The 18,123-nt window shown below is 45.0% G+C and overlaps 1 protein-coding gene across 1 annotated transcript in view; it reads left to right on the forward strand.

Annotated features, from left to right (window-relative positions):
- The window catches only part of PLCH2 (phospholipase C eta 2), a 326,258-nt gene extending 313,542 nt beyond the window's left edge, over positions 1-12,716 (forward strand). Inside the window, 2 exon segments of the mRNA XM_054009469.1 lie at positions 5,221-5,560; positions 9,685-12,716. Coding sequence (XP_053865444.1) covers positions 5,221-5,560; positions 9,685-11,426 — 2,082 coding nt within the window. The 3' untranslated portion in view covers positions 11,427-12,716.
- Positions 12,717-18,123: the final 5,407 nt, after the last annotated feature.

Below are 18,123 nucleotides of genomic sequence, written 5' to 3' on the forward strand. Positions count from 1 at the left end.
ATTTGATCTTCTGTTTCTGTCTCTTCTGTAGTCTATTCATGTATTGTGGAATTTCTCATGTTTTTCTAGATGTGCATATCTCTTAGATCCTCCCTCAATGTTGTTTTGTGTCTTACTTGCCTTTACTCTGTCTGTTTGTGATTTCAGTGGACTTCTCTATGTCAAAAAAAGTCTACTTTTAGAAGCAGAGCATTTTTAGGAGCCTTGAAGGTACCCCCTCCTGACTCAGGAAGGTGTAGTGAGCACCACCACACACCTGCATGCCTCTAACCAGTGAACTCATTAGCATTGGTGTTTCCTTATTAGCATTTTGAAACTGTTCAACTCATATAACATGGATTGTGACATTTTACTTGGTCAGTTTTGTCGGGTCATTGATCAGCCAGAGAGCCCACCATTTATGAAGCAGATCCAGGATAAAAATCTTTCTCTTTTTTTTTTTTTTTCCCTCTCTCTCTCTCACTTGCTGTCTCTTCTCCTACATCCTAATATCTTATTTGTTTGTTTTTTTTAAGCTGCAGTTCAAACCGGTTCCTTCAGTTGTATGTGATATCATTTAACGTAATGTAGTTAAGTTGTGGGAAAGTCAACTGTAAGGACCAAAGGGTCTGGTGCTGATTTCTATAGGTCTGCTTTGGAGAAGGAAATGGCCAGCACTGTTTGCAAAAGCTAGAATTGGAGCTGAAAGCAGATATTCTGGATCTTCTTCTAAATGACTCTTGTTTTTACCTTTTTTATTTTTTATTTTTAACCAAATTTGCACTGGATTTGGGATCTTGAATCAGTAATTTGATTCAAGCATTAATGGCGAGTCTAACAAAGATGCACCAGATAAGCTAGAATGATACCTGGGGCCCTTCACTGCACATTACCCATTCCATCAGTGGGCCACTTTCTTTCGTTTTAATTGGGGTTATTTATGTGTGTGTGTGTGTATGTGTGTGGAGATTTTTCTGAATTTTGCAAGTATTTTATAATGGGTCTGATTATCATTTTATAGTAGTAAATGAGTGCACTTGCCAACTTGTCTCAATTGGATTCTGCTTGGAAACTTCATATTTGGGCTGGTATAATTTCTTTCCTGCTCTGGTTATTAGCAGATGCGGTTGCTCAACAACAAATGTTTAATCTAGCTTTGAATTTCTCCAGTGATGGTGAGTCCACAACCTCCCTTAATAGCTTGTTCTCTTGCCCTAAATGTCACAGAGGGTATATTTGTTTGTAGTGTTGTTTATAGCCCTGTTGGTCCCAGGATATTAGAGAGACAAGGTGGGTGAGGTATTCTCTTTTATTGGTGAAATCTCTGTTGGTGAAAGAGACCGAGTTTGGAGCTACACAGAGCTCGTCGGGTCTCTTTTGCCCACACAGAGCTTATTGATATTTAACCTCATATTTCCCTGCCCTATACTGTTTGCACTGCCCTTGTTGGCTTATGCGAATAATTGGTCCCCGTCTTCTTTCTTTAAACAGGTACGTTTCTTTTTGCTCATCTCTTCTTCACACAGAAACATGCTTACTCTTGCCAGGTATAAGGCTGATCCAGACCCCACTGAAGTTGAAAGAGACATTCCCGTTGACTTCAGTGGGTTTTGGATCAGGCTCCTGAACTATGATTTTTATGGGCTAGGTTTATAGGATGGCACAGAGCAGCTTTAAACCCAGCCTCGCTGGCTGGTTGAACTGGGTGGGCAGCTGCTTCCTAGCTCTGAAGCCAGGCAGAGCATCCTGGTGAATCTGACCATGTGTTCTGGGGCAGGAAAGTAAATCACTTCAATTTGACCCTTCTGCACTTACAAATGGTATTGCAGAAATGTGACCTCCTCTATGACATCACAGGGCAAAGGATCCAAAGTGACCGCAAGCTAACTTCTAGCTGGTAGCAACACTGAATCAGTTGCAACCTCTATCTCATAGCTGATAAATTTCAAGCCCTGGCTTGTGGGGCCGCTGATAAGAGCATGTGACTCTTTACACCCCAAATAGAGGACCGAAATTACCCTGCTACTCCAGCAGAATCTGATCAAACCGCAAACGTGACAGAGTTCAGGGCGGGATGAACTGGTTAGAGGAGAAATTCCTAAAGCAGATCAACAGAAGCAAGTTATATACAGGATGCTCTAAACACACAATCAAAACCAGAGGAGCCCTTTATTATGCATGAGCAGCTTGTTACTTAAAAAGTTGGCAAGTACACCTGGAATGTTTATAGGAATGCTGAAACTTTGTAAAATTCACTGAATTGTAAATCACCTGGGGGAGGGTGTGGGGAATTGTCTGTGTTTAACATTTGGATAAGCATTGAAATGTATTTATTATGGCTCTGACTGCCTTTGCTTGTTTATAATGTGTTTCTCCAATGATGAAAATGTGCATGAGGGACATTGGATGAGGAGGTTGTCTGGTAGGAATTGATTAAAACACAATCAGATGGGTGGGGAGGGACAGAATCTGTTCTTGAGACAGGAACATTTCTGGTGCTGGAGCCTTGATACCTAGTCTCCTGTATGCTATTATGATAGTCTTATGTATGCTACAGAACAAAATGTGGCATTTTATAGCTGTTTTAGACTTCCCTACAGTTACTAAAAAAATGTAAAGATCAATTTGAATTACAGGGTTATTTTGGTTTTTAATGAGGAATGTGGGTTTTTTTTTAATTGAAGGGGCATTGTCTGATTAAACTGTCAGCTTAAAAATTGAAACCTCACCCATGTTACTAAGAATGCCTTGGCTGATTAAAATTGGAATGATTTTTAAAAATAGAGTTTTAGCTTGACCCCATTTCTGTTGTTTGTTTTCAGCTGTTGCGTGTCAGTCGGTCTGGACCTCTCAGTTCTGCTTTGGACCCTGACTCTCCCCTCCCTTGCACATCATGTGCTCAGTTACTCCTGTCCAAAGTGTCAGGGTTTGTCTACGCAGCTGACGTAACATGGCTGTGTGGTTGTGGCTCCAGTGCGGGGAGCGAGTTCTCCCAGTGCCGTAATAAAACCACCTCCGCGAGGGGAGTAGCTCCCAGCGCTGGTGCACTGTCTACACTGGCACTTTACAGCGCTGAAACTTGCAGCGCTTGGGGGGGGGGGTGTTTTCTCACACCCCTGAGTGAAGAAAGTTTCACTGCTGTAAGTGGCCGTGTAGACAAGGCCTTAGAGAGGGGAGAATTCTGATTGGAAACATTTGACACCCACTCTGCACAGTTGTTAACTGACAGCACAAGATGAAAGACGGTGGAGATTCAGGCCCCCTGTTTCTATTCACTTTTTCTGCCTGGTACTCGTGCAGTAGCCCGGCGCTGTTGTGTCTTGGTTTCCAGTATTACAGGTGACTTATTTAATTGCAAAAACATAATTTTTAATTGACTTTTTAAAAAAACCTGTATTGGGTTTTTCTGCCAGACTAGCCTAGCCTAAATGAAGTGACCCTTTTAAAATAATTGTTTGTTTGCAATATATATTATTAGTTTTATCTGTATTATGGGCGGGCCTAGGGGAAGCCCCGTGCCACTGCATGCAGTACTGCTCTGCAGGGTGACACAGCATTCTCCTCTGAGACTTTGTGCCTTTCCTGGTGGCAGCTGGCACAAGGGGAATGGCTTTGGTCCAAAGCCAAGGGAAAGGTGGCCCAGGATGAGGGTAAAAGGAAAGAGGCTTGGGACAGTCACTCAGGCTGGCTAAATTCCGGCTGTCATCAGTGGCTTAGTGAGGCGACACCAGTGGGTTAGAGAAAGGTCCACTGAGATGTCCCGGGAGCCTCTGATTTTAAAAAGTGCAGCACAGTGTGTAGGCTCACAAAGCGACATGGGCAGCCCCTAGGGACTCTTTCCATTGGCTATTTCCCCTTTCCTTCTGTCCTGTAGCAGAGCCAGTTACAGGTGTTTGGCCTAGCTAGCGGGGGAATGAACGTGGTGCTCAGATAAGCCAGCTGCGTAAGACACTGCAGTGAAAGAACAGCAAGCAGTTCCCTGGACGCGCACAACTGACGTCTTTATCTTGTTGAATAATAGCCTGCCCCATTTCTAGGAAGCTTTGCATTGGAGAGCCAGGGAGGGGGTTAATGGCTTGCCTTAGGTAGATACAGCAATGTAATATGCTAGAGAGTAACTCACTTACGACACCCGCTACTTTTTGTTTAAGGGCTGGTCCACACTAACCCCCCACTTCGAACTAAGATACGCAACTTCAGCTACGTTATTCACGTAGCTGAAGTCGAACTATCTTAGTTCGAACTTACCGCGGGTCCACACGCGGCAGGCAGGCTCCCCCGTCGACTCCGCGTACTCCTCTCGCCGAGCAGGAGTACCGGCGTCGACGGCGAGCACTTCCGGGATCGATTTATCGCGTCTAGACAAGACGCGGTAAATTGATCCCAGAAGATCGATTGCTTACCGCTGGACCCGGAAGTAAGTATAGACGTACCCTAAGATGCTCATCCAACTTCCATTGAGGTCAGTGGAAGAACCCTGTGGGCTGAAATAGGAGTTGGATCAGACCCATAACTATCACTCGGTGAAGAAGTTGCGGTGAACATTACAGGTGTAATGTTGTTGTCTGTTTGTTGAGTGCCATCATTGTGGGACTCAAGAAACTGGCTGATCGGGGTAACCAGAGACATTCAGAGTTGCTGTAATGTACATTCTTAATATGTTTTTTTTACATTTGGTGTTACTACTGTTAAAGTATTTTTTAAACATTAAAACACTTTCAGGGTTTGTTAAAATTAAATATAAATTAACTATTTTAAGAAGTTTTATTTTGTTAAAGGAAAGCACTAACTTGACAACAAATTTGTACGTCTCTACTTACCCCGGATTCCACTGCTGAATCGATTGCCTCTTCTCCCCTCACCCCCAAGTTCTGCTCTGCATCCTCATAGTGAGCCTGTGGGTGTTCTGCACCTTTCAGAATTCAGGTCCTTATTTAGTGTTTTTCCTCCCAATATCTCGCCCCTGTGGATTTCCTTGTAAGGAGATGTGTAGGATTATTAATACAAGAATAAAGCTGGTTGGAAAAATTAAAACAACATTTCAATGAAAAACAGCGATGAAATTCTGCAAACCCATTTGCCTTCTCTATCCCCCTCATTTTCCATTCTGGTACTGGGCAGTGACAATTTCACAGGAATTGGGAAGGGGGACACTCCTTTGTACTTTACTGCACCTCAAGTACTTGTGCGCCAGGGCAGATATGCACGTCTTCTATTATGGGGGTTTCTTTTATTTTCCAGGTCAAGCAAGCTCTGGGCTTAAAAGGTCTATTTCTCAGAAATCCAAAACAGGCCTCGCTAGACAGTCATGCTGCTGGTCAGCTCCATCGCAAACACTCCTTTAGCAGCCACATCTTACGGCGGACGGCCAGTGCCCCTACCAAGAGTCAGAAGAAGAACAAGAAAGGCTTTCCTGAGATTGTTATCGACGCCAAAGACAACAGCTCTGAAGGGGCCAGTGAAGACCGCGAACTGGAAGATTCTTCACAGCCTCGCTTTGAAAAAGAGCCGGAAAGCTCCTCTCCATCGCTGGCTCCCCGAGAGGGGGCCAATGGAGAGGTATATGGCAAAGGGTTGAAAGGTAAGGCCCATAGTTCTGGTAAAGGTAAACGCCAAACTCGTACTCACGGGGGTGCAACTTTCAGTGAGCCCCCCCGGAGGTCCAACAGGGTCCGTCTCCAGGAGCACCAGGAGGAGAAACAGAGCGTCTTTGCACGCTGCGCCATCAATGGCTCTGGTAGGATCGGAGTGGCAACCAATTGCATGAAATGCATGATTGGTTCCAAGGAGAGCCCCGATCTAGAATGCAAGTGGAGTGACCATGCTACCAGGCCAATCGCTAAAGATCTGCTGCACCATGATCAGTATAGCAGTATAATGGGAGACGAGAGGTTAGAACTAAAAAATTGGGGTATAACAGAGCAACCCAGGCCTCGGTCAGATTTGCAGACTTGCAGCAGCCTCGGAACGGCCAGCGATCAACCAAGGAGCACTCAGTCCTTTGTGACTCCAGGGAAGAAAAATGGTGAAACTAAATGTCACGGGATGAAAGGTCATCCCCGGCAGAGGTGGCAGTGCCAATCAGGTGGCAAGTATGGGAGCACTGTCAACTTGGTGACAGCCAGCAATGGCTCAATATCCTCCAACTCCAGCAGTCTAGAGAGTCTTGGAAGCCCAGAATTCCCCAAGCGCTTGTCTGAGAATTCCCGAAGGCAAGTGGGCACCCTTCAGAGGGAAATGAATGCCTTGTTCGTTCAAAAATTGGAGGAAATTCGAAGTAAATCCCCTATATTCTTTACTGGTAAGACCAGATTTTTTTTTCACCCCATTTGCCTTAGATCACCTCATTGCCTTGGCTTCCTCATAGCTCCTCCCCTTAGAAGCTCCCACATTTTTATTTTGCCACCATAGCTCATTTTGTTTTTTTCAGTGAAAGAAAAACATTTCTGCATAAAAATGCTTTGTTTTGTTCCCTAGTTGTGTCTGACCTAGACTGGTCCTTTCCATACCTAGCAGACCATCTGCAGTAGCACATCCATCTGTCGTCTATGAATGTGGAGTGGAGATTTTAATCATGAATCTAGTATGATACTAAGTAAATTTTGAGACTCCCAACCAGAGCATTGCTTAGAGATTAAATGGGGAAAGCAACACTGCTGTCCACTCTGACTATTGTCATCCTCATTATCATTATGATCTGTATTGGAGTAGGGTGCACAGGGACTTGGTTGTGCTAAGCGCTGTACAAACACACAATTAAAGAACTCCCAGCCCCAAGGAATTTACAATCTAGATATTCTCTTATTCAGCTACTAGTTATGGGCTACATGCAGGAATTACTGGGTGAGGTTTTCTGGCCTGGGCTATGCAGGAGGTCAGACTAGATCAGTGGTCCCCAAACTGGGGTCCATGAACCTCTGAGGGTTTGCGAAATGTTACAGGGGGTTCTCAGGGAAAAAATTCCCTAATGACGGAGAGAGCTGTCCCTAGGGAGAACGGGACCAGCAGCCCGGATCCCTTGTACTTCCAAGAGCTAAGCAGATCAAAGCAAGCACATCTATCACACTGAGGAGATTTAAACTTCAAGACTCCTTATAAGAAATGGAAAGGGAGGTGGATATTTTTTGCTGTTTTTAAAATTAAATAGGCAGCTCGTATTGTTTTTAAAATTATTATGAAGAACAAGTTTAAGCTTTGTTGTAACGTGCGTTGTTTGCCTGGACTGCTCAAGACCTGAATGCTTGTATAGGAGGAACTCTTTGAGTTGGCTTCTTAAATACCTTCCTGCTGTTTCACATCTGATACTCCTTGATGAAACATAGGAGCCTTGTCTTATAACAGGCTTATTCAAAGTGATACAAGCTAAGAAAGTGAGATCTTGGAATAGTGTTGCCGTTTTCATAATGTAATAAAAATACTGCAATGATAAATAATAATACTAAATAGTGTGTAATAAGCATGTCATAAAAACAAATTTTATATTTCCAAGATCACTGCTTTTATAATTTATACTCAGGTGAAGGAGAAAATCCCTGGGAATATTCATTTTTAGGAGGGGGTTCGCAAGACTTGACATTATAGTGAAAGGGGTTCATAGGTTGTTAAAGTTTGGTAACCACTGGACTAGATGAACATAATAGTCCCTTCTGGTCTTAAACCCTATGAATCTATAAGCCCCTCAACAATGCAAATATTTAAGCACCTGTTTAACTTTAAGCATGTGATTTCAGTGCAACTTACACACATGCTTTAAAGTGACGTATTTGTGTGTTTGCAAGGTGGAAGCCTACCATGGATGTCCTCTTTCATTCTCTTAAAGGACACTGTTAAGACTAAAAATTATTCTATTTCTTTAAAAAAAAAATCTGCTTATCTCGCTAATGACATTGTAGATTATTAAAATGGAAAGTTGTTGTTTCTTTTCCAAACAATACCGTTCCCTGTCTTTGCCATCTGCCATCTTAAGGTTGTATGTCTGGGATTTCTAAAGCAGCTAAGGGAGTTAGACATCCAGGGTGAAATTTCAGAATCACATAACTTAGGTGCTTTTTAAAAGATTACTGCCAACTGCCATTAAATTTCACTGCAGTTTATTTCAGGCTCCTTTGAGAGCCCCAACCAAAGTCTAAAGAGCTTCTCGAGGGGAAGCCCAGACAGAACTATGGCTGGAGATGGATGAATGGGCAACATCCAGATGACAGCAGGAACCTGCCTCTGAACCTGTCAGATATGTCCACACCTGTTGATGATTTACCTTGCTGCATGCATGCCCTGCTTGTATGATATGTCTTTTCTGTGTGTGTCCATAGTGCAGCTGTGTGCTGGAGTCATGTTATGATCACCCCAAGATAACTAGCATCTGCTGGAAAACTCATTTGTGCTCCATTAGCAGTGCTGCTTTTAGAGCAACTCCAGAATGTCAAGTAAGGCAAAAATCACAGGGGCTTTCAGACTTGGGTTACATGTTTCCAAAACTTCCTTGAACAGTTACAAATTGTCCAACTTCTTTTTAAAACAAAAACCTTTGGTCTGGGTCCAATTTATGCAACCCATTGTGTGCTCTGGTTGGTCAAAAATTCTTAGGATCCTACAAGAAATGTATTGCTATCTGTGTCTATTTCCCTCTCCCTCCCCACTAATTGATCCTTTTATCTGCTCCTGCCTTCCATAAATTAACTGGATTTTTTCCTCTGTTCTATCCTATTCCACATGCACACACTCTCTCTCTCTGTAGTTAAGAACTGAAAGGACAAGCAAGTTCAAGGTAACCTTTTATTGAGTGTCACTGATGCAAGTTTTGTGTTGCCTGTGCTCCTTTTTAGTTTCCAGGTATCTTATAATTACCTCCTCCTTCTCCTCCTAAAACTGCTGCCTGGCTTCTTTCTGCTGCTTTGCTAGTTCTTGGAGCATGTTTGCATTTTGGTCAGTGGGCAGCCTTTTTTGTTGTTGTTTTTTGGCATGATTGTTTTGTATGTTAGGATATACAGGATAAAGAATGTAACCCGAGCATCTGTTTTGTTCAGGCAACTGGCTACTCCAGTGACTTCTCAAGAGTGGACTATCAGCTTTGTTTTCATCAGCATGCCTTTGTGTGTGGTCTTTGAAAAATAAATGACAAATTTATTTGACAAAATAAGGTGGTGCTCGCTGTTAAGTAACAAAATGGGCAAATAGCTTAAAAGGATTTTTTTAAAATTACTTGGGTTTTCATCTCCTCCACTACCTCTGCACCACCTTCCTCTTGAAATACTGTGGATGCCAAACACGTCACCAGTTGGTCAAGCAGCGATCTTCTGATTTTTGTTTCATGCTGGCCGTTCTCAGTGCTGCTGAAGGATAGAACAGTTCACACAGATGGGGGATGGGATCAGGGTTGTAGGCATCAATATGAAGACAAGCATAAGTTTTTTTTCTTCTTTGGATATGTATAATCAGTGAAGTAACATGCTACAAATATGGTCAGAAGTGACTAGTGATTTTTGTGTGTCTCATTGGATGGTCATCGCTTTCTGAAAACTGCAGTTGGGTACCCAACATCACAACGAGTTACTTTTGAAAATCTTGGCAAACATTTCTGACAAATGACCACTTTCATAGCAAAGGGATATTGTGTAGAACATGCATCTATAAGTGAATCAGCGTTGTTAATAGTTTGATTAACCTTTGCATCGCCCATGTGTTTTTTCTTTCCCTCCCTCCCGTTAGGTGTCTGCCGGCTCTCAAGGCAGAGGTCAGTCACGTCTTTATGCAGCCTAGAAACTATGACCGAAGAAGAGCCCATTGTTGCCAATGAAAAACAACATGCTGGTTCTTGCATCCCTCTGCCTGTTAACCCCAGCAGCGATTCTGAACAAGGGTCTGTGTCTCGTCATTCCAGTGAATCTAGATCGGCAGGAAGTAGCCCAACAGACCAGCCTGAGAGAGCTGCTCTTGCTCATGAACCACGAGCAGGCTTGGCTTCAGAAGACCAAGTGCTCGTCACGCCAGGGACAGCAGCCACAAGCACGTTGGGCCAGGAAGGTGAAAGTAGAAAGGGACCACTTGAAGATGGGGGTGACTGGGAAAAGACCCAGGGTAGTGGTGAAGATCAGTCTGGTTTGGCAGTGTATCCTCAACGAACCTGGGGGATGTTGACACCAAGTGATGCTTCAGTCCATTCCACTGAAAACTGTCAGAAGCAACAAGACCGGGTAGATCAAATATTACCAGGTGTGAACTGCACTGCCGAATCCATAAGCCAGAAGGATGGTGTTACAACCAGCCCACCACGACCAAGCCACATGAGTATCAGCACCCAGCCGACTTTGCCTCCAGATGCTTTCCAGAGACTCCAGCCTGCCTGGGCTCCGGCTGCTTCCATTTCTCTGACCAGCTCTCATGTGTTAGTGAGGAGGTCGAAGAGCGAAGGGCACAAGAATTCTGACTACTCAGCCTTAATGAAAAATCCAAGTAGCCTGTCCCCGGCAGCAGAAGTGTACTCTGATGCCACTGTTCATGACCAGATCTGGAGCAAGCTAGATTCCAGCAGTCACCGGGACAGCATGTCTTCCTCCTCCAGCATGTCATCCAATGACACTGTGATAGACCTCTCTCTGCCCAACCTAGCTCGCAAAAGCCTTCCGGATCTAGGTACCCATCATGAAAACATTGAGACCGTTGCTGTGAGAAAGGGCATGCGCCCCCGGTCTGCCACGACATCTGGTAATGAAATGCCAATAGTGACCAAGAGCAAATCCAATCCCAACCTGCGGGCCAGCCAGAGGTCCACTGATGAGCTGCACCCCAGGCCTCTGGCCAGAGTTCCTCAAGATGCATTAGCCTCCATCCCAAGGAGGCATACCTGGAGCAGGCTCTACATGGAAAGTCTCAAACAGTCTTCTGTCAAATCCAAAGTCCAGGATAAAGCAGGGACAAGCCAAGCGAAATCCAAAAGCCTTGGGGATCTCACCTCCGATGACATCACGTGCACTTTTGAAAGCAAGTACCGGAGCATCAGCAGGAGCTTCGTCACTAAGTCGATGCGAGAGCAACGCCGCTCCTCGGGCATAAGGTCCTCGGCCAAGCCCCAGGACCAACTGACCGAGCAGCTGAAGAAGCTGACAGCCTTTCAGGAGGAAAACGACATCACTTCCCCCACTAGCCTCGAGCCAGTTGAATCCGAGGAGGAAGAGGAGGGCTTGCTCCTCCGCAGGTCGTCCTCTCGCAGCCAGAGCAGGGTACGGTACATTGCCAACCGAGCCAAGCAAGCCCAGGAGAGGCAGCGGCTGCAGAGCCTGGGTCAGATCAACGGGAGCCCCATTGAGGAGAGGGGAAACCCCGAGGGAGCCTGCTGCATTGCAAAAGGAGCTTGTACTGATTCAGCTTCCCCCACTCTGTTTACACCCCAGCTAAAGAACCAAACGGATTTTAACCAGGACACTGAGGTCTTCTTCATGCTGAAACTCTAATGCTGGGAAGCGCTGAACAAGGTCAATATTTACATTCCTGTCCAAGCAAAACTTGGAAACCCGGGAGGCATGAAATGCCCACACGCAAGAGACCATTTCTTCGCCCCCATTGAAGATAAAGCAACCAAAGAGATTGGCTGTGAAGAGATGGATGACAGCGTATTGGACATCCAAAATTAGGTCAGGCCCAGTGGAGTCAGTGGCTTGCAGATACGGTTACAGTTTTAAGGGCCTGGGGTTTTGGGGTGGCTTGTTTTTGTTTCGGCAGCCTCAAATCTGGCCTTTTTTTCTAACTGACCACCAATTTGCACCTGCAGTTATCTGTGCGCTCAAGCCACGTTGCCTCCGCCTTCCAGGCAAACCTCTGTGTGACACTAGTGGTGCCCACAGCTACTTGCTCCCGCAAACTGCAGGTCCGTAAAGGGAGGCCTAGCTTTAAAATCTGGCCCCTGGCTGTCTTTCTGAAGAGGCTGAGGCACTCTGAGCTAGTCAAAAGCATAGTGTAGCTGTTTTCTGTGTTAATAATCTAGCCAGCAGAGTCCACCGCCTAGCCTGGTCTCTTGTATGTTCCAGTGAAAGTCACCATTGCCTCATTCTTTTAAGCTGAGGAAGAGAAATCTCTCCATGTTCAGAAGCAGTGCTTTTTAACCCAGTCTGTCTAGATGTAAAAACTGTGTCAAGTTATTGTTTCAGAACCTAATTTTGGGGGAGGAGGAAGGTGCTAGAAAAGAGACAGGAAATGTCTTCTATTGACTTTGTTTAGTTCTGCAATAGCTAAAATGAATGCTACTATTCCTTTGAGAAGAGAACTGACCCTTTTAGATGAGATTTTAACCATGCTGCTGTACATAGCATCTTCAGGATGAATTTTTCTGTTATGCACTGCCATGCAAGATTTTTGAGCATATGTTTTAAAAAGAGATATATAGATATATATATATATATATATATACAAATTTTTAGATGAACATATTTAGAATTAAACCCAACCTAAACGGAATAATTTTTTCATTTTTTTTTAACCTTTTTTATTTTTAGTTTATTTTTGTCAGAATTATCATTTGTTGTTTGAGATTAGATGTACATTTTATTGGTGGGGAAGGAGAATGTTTGTCGAGATGTGTTTTTAAAGTGGAGCTAAAGTTTTAATTTTATTTTCAGTCTGCCTAGTCCCTTTTTGGGGGGGTATTTTTGTTTTTGTTTGTAACGATTCCTCTCTGGATAGTTCAAAATTTTAAAATCTATTTGTAAAGCCGTCTGACACTACTCAAATAAAAGCATTTAACCTTTTTCAGCTTCTGGACTGTTTAGCTGCAGCTAAAGAAGAGAAATTCCCAGGGTTTCTTATGCTCCCTAGAAGTTTGTTATGGAAATGTGGCTAATTCCCCTTTTCTCACTTCCATGATACATGCCTTTTGATGTACCACCTTCCCGAGGGGCCACCCATTTTGGATCCCACACAACTTATGTCCATCAGTTCCACTGAAATGATTGGAGGGTGGCCTCCCGTTGTGTCACATATACTCACAACCATTACTTGGGGGGGGGGTTCAAAAGGGATGGGGGTGCCTCTAGATTACTATTCTAGGTGGCCCTGTATCTTCCCCCTCTGTAAAGGTCTGAACCAAGGACCTAATGTAAAGTCCACTGACGTCAATGGAAGACTCCCACTGAAGGCACTGAGATTTGGCTCATTCCTGTAGATCTCATCAGTGGTTGCCAGGCTGTTCGGTGAAGTGTCTCTATTGTGGCTTTGGAGCCTCCTGCTAGACTGTGCAAGATCCAGTTCGTTTGTAAGAGCTGTTCCATGACAGCCAGAGCTGTGCGTGTTGAGTAGAACGGGGGGGAAGGTAAACTTGGACTATTTTCTCTGTGGAGCAGTGTCGCAGTGGTGGAGGTGAGGTTAAGCTTGACTGAAGACATAGTGGCAAACCTCTGCTCTTATGCTAAGGGCCCTTGGTCTTTGCTCTTTAATGTCTCTGTAGGTTTCATGCAAAAATGCCCTCCCCCCCCGACATGTGCAGTAAGGTGCATATTGTTCAGTTCACGCTATTTACACTGGACAGACAATCAACCTGCTTTGTGTTGCAGGGTAGTCAATACTAATGGAGTCGGACCCAGAGATAGTAGGGGTCAATTTGGCCACAAACATTTCAAACCTGGATATTGGCTCATAAAACCACCTTATCAGATGATAGCTAGTGACTTGATCACAATGCATAGAGGGACAGCTTAGGGGGGCTGGCTTCTCTGACAGAGCTTTTAAAGTGACATTGAAATGTTATCATAAAGCAAAGTCCAGCATCCTTAAATCTCCCAGATGGAAATCTTATCACTCCAACTGCCAATTGGACAAAAGGTTTGCTAGACGCCTGGGGCACAGGGACTATGGTAATGCTTATTGAAGTGACCGAATGGGGCCTTTTGAATCTCTGAAGAATAATGCCGATTGGCAAAGCGGAATGCATGGCTTGCCAGGACTCGTCCCACATTGTCACCGACACAAAGCAGCTTTCATTAATATTCACGAGACACCAAGTTGGACTCTAACACCGTTTATCATTGGGCTGAAAAGCTGTATGTTTTTTATACTTAAAACGAGAAACCCATAAAGCAGAGTGTTAATAGTTTATTTTAAGCTCCCCTGCTGGGTTCAGGTAAGGAATGGGAAGACATATTTAAAAAAACCCCAAACTAAAATACATTTTAATCTAATTTCAAATCTGATTCTCTGTATTCATGTGATAAAGTACCTTTTTATTTAACTAATGCACAATATGCAAGCCAAAACCATGAACCACTTCCAGCCACTTGGCTTTTTTCACAGTTATGAAACCTGCATATTGTTTTAACAACCTCTGGTTCATTTGGATTTTGTCACCGGCTTGTAAGTCTATAGCAACTGTCTCTTAAGCATATTTGGACGATTCGCTGTGTTCCAGTAAACCCAGGGGACAGTGAATGCTGCTACATAGAAGACTTTTAATGATGTGTTCAAGTATTTATTCTAGTGGGATTTTCTTTCATGGTGTCTACAGAAGTTTAATAAGCCGTCTTAATTTCTCTCCTCGCATTTAATCTTGTTGGCTAGCACACACTTTCTCTGCGTCCTCTTCTGCATTCTTGCTCGGTTGGTTGGATGCTGCTGTCCAGAGCTGATCTGCGGAGGGAAGTCAGGGAAGTGCTGTCATCCACCATATTGCCTAAAAAATTGTGAAACGGGTGGGGGAGATTTTCCAAGGTACAAGCGGGAGCCAGGTCCCCAAACCCCACTGACTTCCACTGGGAGTTGGCAGGCGCCTAATTGCACTATGTGCCTTTGATCAATCTCCCCTTCCATCAATATACCAGCAGACACCATGAAAAGGCAGGTCCTGCCCGATGGAGGTTACAATCGACGTTTAAGAAAGGGTGGATACCACAAATAGAGCACAAATTAACAGCCTGATGATGATAATAAGCAGCAGTCACAGGACACCCCCTGCCTTGCCAGTACCATTCATTCCCGGACATCTGCAGTAATCAATAATAATCATGAACCATCAGTAGCTGCAAACATTCCCGTTACTATAACAGGTGAAGTGGTTCTACAATGCTCTCTGGCCTCAGAGAGCCATAGGGGAGATGTAAGAAACTATCCCTGTTATACTGTTAACTCCATGTAACAGCCCAAAGCCCCAGCAGATACTGCGCACACCCTGTTTTGCCGGGGCCCATGTGGATTGTTGTGCAGCAGAATGGCAGCCTGCCTTCAGGTCTGGAATAAGCATGGGCCAGAGATGGAATGGCAGCAGGAGTTCAAAGGGGGAATAAGCAGCAAGGGCAGGTGAATTCAGCATCCTTCCATAAGGCCAGAGAGAGAACGCTGCCGTTCCGCTCTGAGATGCGAGTCCTACAATATCATCGTGTTGGTTCAGTACTTTCCACGGACTTCCAGCTCCAACCTTTCTGGTTTACAAGTTTAACAAAATGACAACTGCCAATCCTGAATCTCCACTTGTGATCAGAAGTGGAGTTCATTCTGGCTCAAGCATCATCACTAATTAAGACCCTGCAGGTCAAATTCCATCCTCAATTACTAACAGGCAGACCTCATTGTCTACTAATTTGTCCCCAAGTCAAACCCGGGCCAATCCATTGATATCTGAGCATTGACACAGGGGTAACCGAATGCAGAACAGTATTAACAATATTGTTGTAACTAAGGCACAAGCCAGAATAGCGATACAGGTCAGCTGGGCCCAAAATAAATAAAACTACTCCGAGGGCACGTAGAGCGAGCAGCACAAGCAAGAAAGCTGAAATAAACTGTGAGGACATTGCACTGGTGAGAGTTGCCGCTCAATGCTGTATGTAATAACTCAGTGAAGCTCATATAATCAACAGGGGCTGGATCACCCCTCAGAGACCCTGGCACCCGCCAGGCACAATAGGAAATAAATACAGTGTTGCACATCCATTGCTTTTTATTTCCTGCTCTTTGAGCTCCCTGTTGTCTTGCTTTCCATCTCCTCTGCGAGTGTGCGGATGCTGAGTTACCACATACTAGGAGACGTGTCTCCCCACTTCCCCCAAGCTCAGTGCATCATCCATCATTATTATTATTATTATTGGAATTTTCCAAAGTTTGTACAAACACAGCGTGAGACTGGAACTGTCAGAAGGGAGCAGGAGCCAGCGCTTTGCATTTCTATACAGCATCTTTCTCCAAAGACTCTCAGACTGCCACAGATGGGTCTGAATCCAAATTCTAGTTCCACTCCTATAATACGGATCTGAACCTAGACCCACGCTTGGAGGCTGGGCCCTATGTAAACATAAGGCTGGACTATCCGTCACATCCCAAATCCAAGCGCCTCTCCACTTTGAGGAAGCTTGGATCTGAGTTTTGTGGGTTAGATCCATTTCTATTCTATGCCCTATCTAGGGATGTATTCTTACCCCAGTACTGCAATAGGGAATGGAGGCCTTGAGTAGCTTTGTCTGTCTCCCAGGAAAGAAAACCAGGTCTTCGCCATCTGTTGCTATGATGCAAAGGGACAGGGGAGTTAGGTAGAGTCACAAGAGCAGGTGTGAGGTAATGGGGTATCTAGAGTCATCTTGCTGTCCTACAGGGTTTCCTGTGCAAGCAAATATTTTGCAATGTGTTTTGCCTCAATGCTGTGATATCACCCCCACCTTTAGAACAAAATATTTCATCCCTCTAAACACCAAAAAAGGAAACTGTTTGGACTGGAGCCCATAAGAAAGGCCGTACTGGGTCAGACCAAAGGTCCATTTAGCCCAGTATCCTGTCTGCCGACAGTGGCCAGTGCCAGATGCTTCAGAGGGAATGAACAGAACAGGTAATCATCAAGTGATCCGTCCCCTGCTGGACATTTGGACCAGACACAGCAGTTGAGTCTTCAGAGCAAGACTTCTGAATACTGGGGTCGTCATCCCTCCTAGCTCCTTTTGGTAAGGTATTCCATGCTCCCAGCACCGCAGCTTGCTGGAAAAGGCAAAAGCATTGCCTTGAACAGCCAGCAGACAGCGTGGAGACAGCAAGAGTTTTCCCCTGCCCTCAGTTCTTCCCACGAGGCCTTGCATGCTGCTCAATTCATTAAACCCCTGCGACTAGGACCAGGGTTTCTACTTCACAAGCTATTTACCCCGCAGAGTGTGACTGGGGGTTTGTCGTCCAAGCCTCTCGTGTAGCTCAGGGTTTGGCGTTGCTGATGGTGAACACTTGATTGTATTTTTAAAGACTGATCCTGGCAAAGCACAAACGTGCGCAGCAGCCCCTGGTTGGACTTATTAGCTGATTATCCCTCACTTGCCATCAGCTGGGAAGAATCTTCCACATAATTTACATCTTATAGCCCAGAAAATGTTCACAAGAACCAGCATGAAGCTGCTTATTCCCCTGCGCCCCTGCAATTGCTTGGATTCTTGCTTGACTCCTGGGAGCAGAGAATGAAAAACAAATGGGGCGATGGTGTTATTAGCCTTGGCACTAAGCGGCAGGGGAAAGGTGTTCGTGCCAACCACAGGAGCTGGGGACTGACCCTGCCAGGGAGCCAGGAGGAGAGAGAGACATGGCTGACGGAGCTTCTCAGGGTTCTTTGACCCTTGCGCTGCAGCCATAAGAATGAGAAAACATTTGAGCATTTTCTCTCCCTGCCCCTACTTTCATCCACCGTGGTCTCTTGTCATTCCTTGTGCTGTCTGCTCAATGGCGGGCCAGATCCAAAACCCATTGAAGATACTAGAAAGACTCTCCTTGATTTCAGTGGGCTTTGGCTCATGCCCTTGAATTGACAGTTCTGCTACGCAAAGGTGTATGTAGAGGCAGCTCTGAAGGAGAGTTTGCTCTCTGCCTTGGTCTCTGAGTAGAGCCAAGGCTGGAGGCAGAGTTGCACCCTAGGAACGGTGGTGGGCCAAGATTCCTGGAAGAAGGGGTGTTGTCAGACGTCACCGGTGTGGTGCTCTGCAGTCGGCTGCATGGTTATGTTCCCTCTGTGTGCTGCCCCGGCTATGCGCAGATCACTGACACAGCCGACCCCGAGAGAACCCCCCCAATGACCACAGACTCCGGTAAGGTACGAAGGCACCCGGTCAGGTTTATTGCCAAACGAAACAGTCTCTAGCTCCCCGGATCAGATGTCTACAGTTCTGCTAGTACATATGTACTCCCTGACAATGGACCGACTCAGTC

The sequence above is a fragment of the Malaclemys terrapin genome, chromosome 19, assembly GCF_027887155.1.
Source record: "Malaclemys terrapin pileata isolate rMalTer1 chromosome 19, rMalTer1.hap1, whole genome shotgun sequence".
NCBI classification, from domain to species: Eukaryota; Metazoa; Chordata; order Testudines; family Emydidae; genus Malaclemys; species Malaclemys terrapin.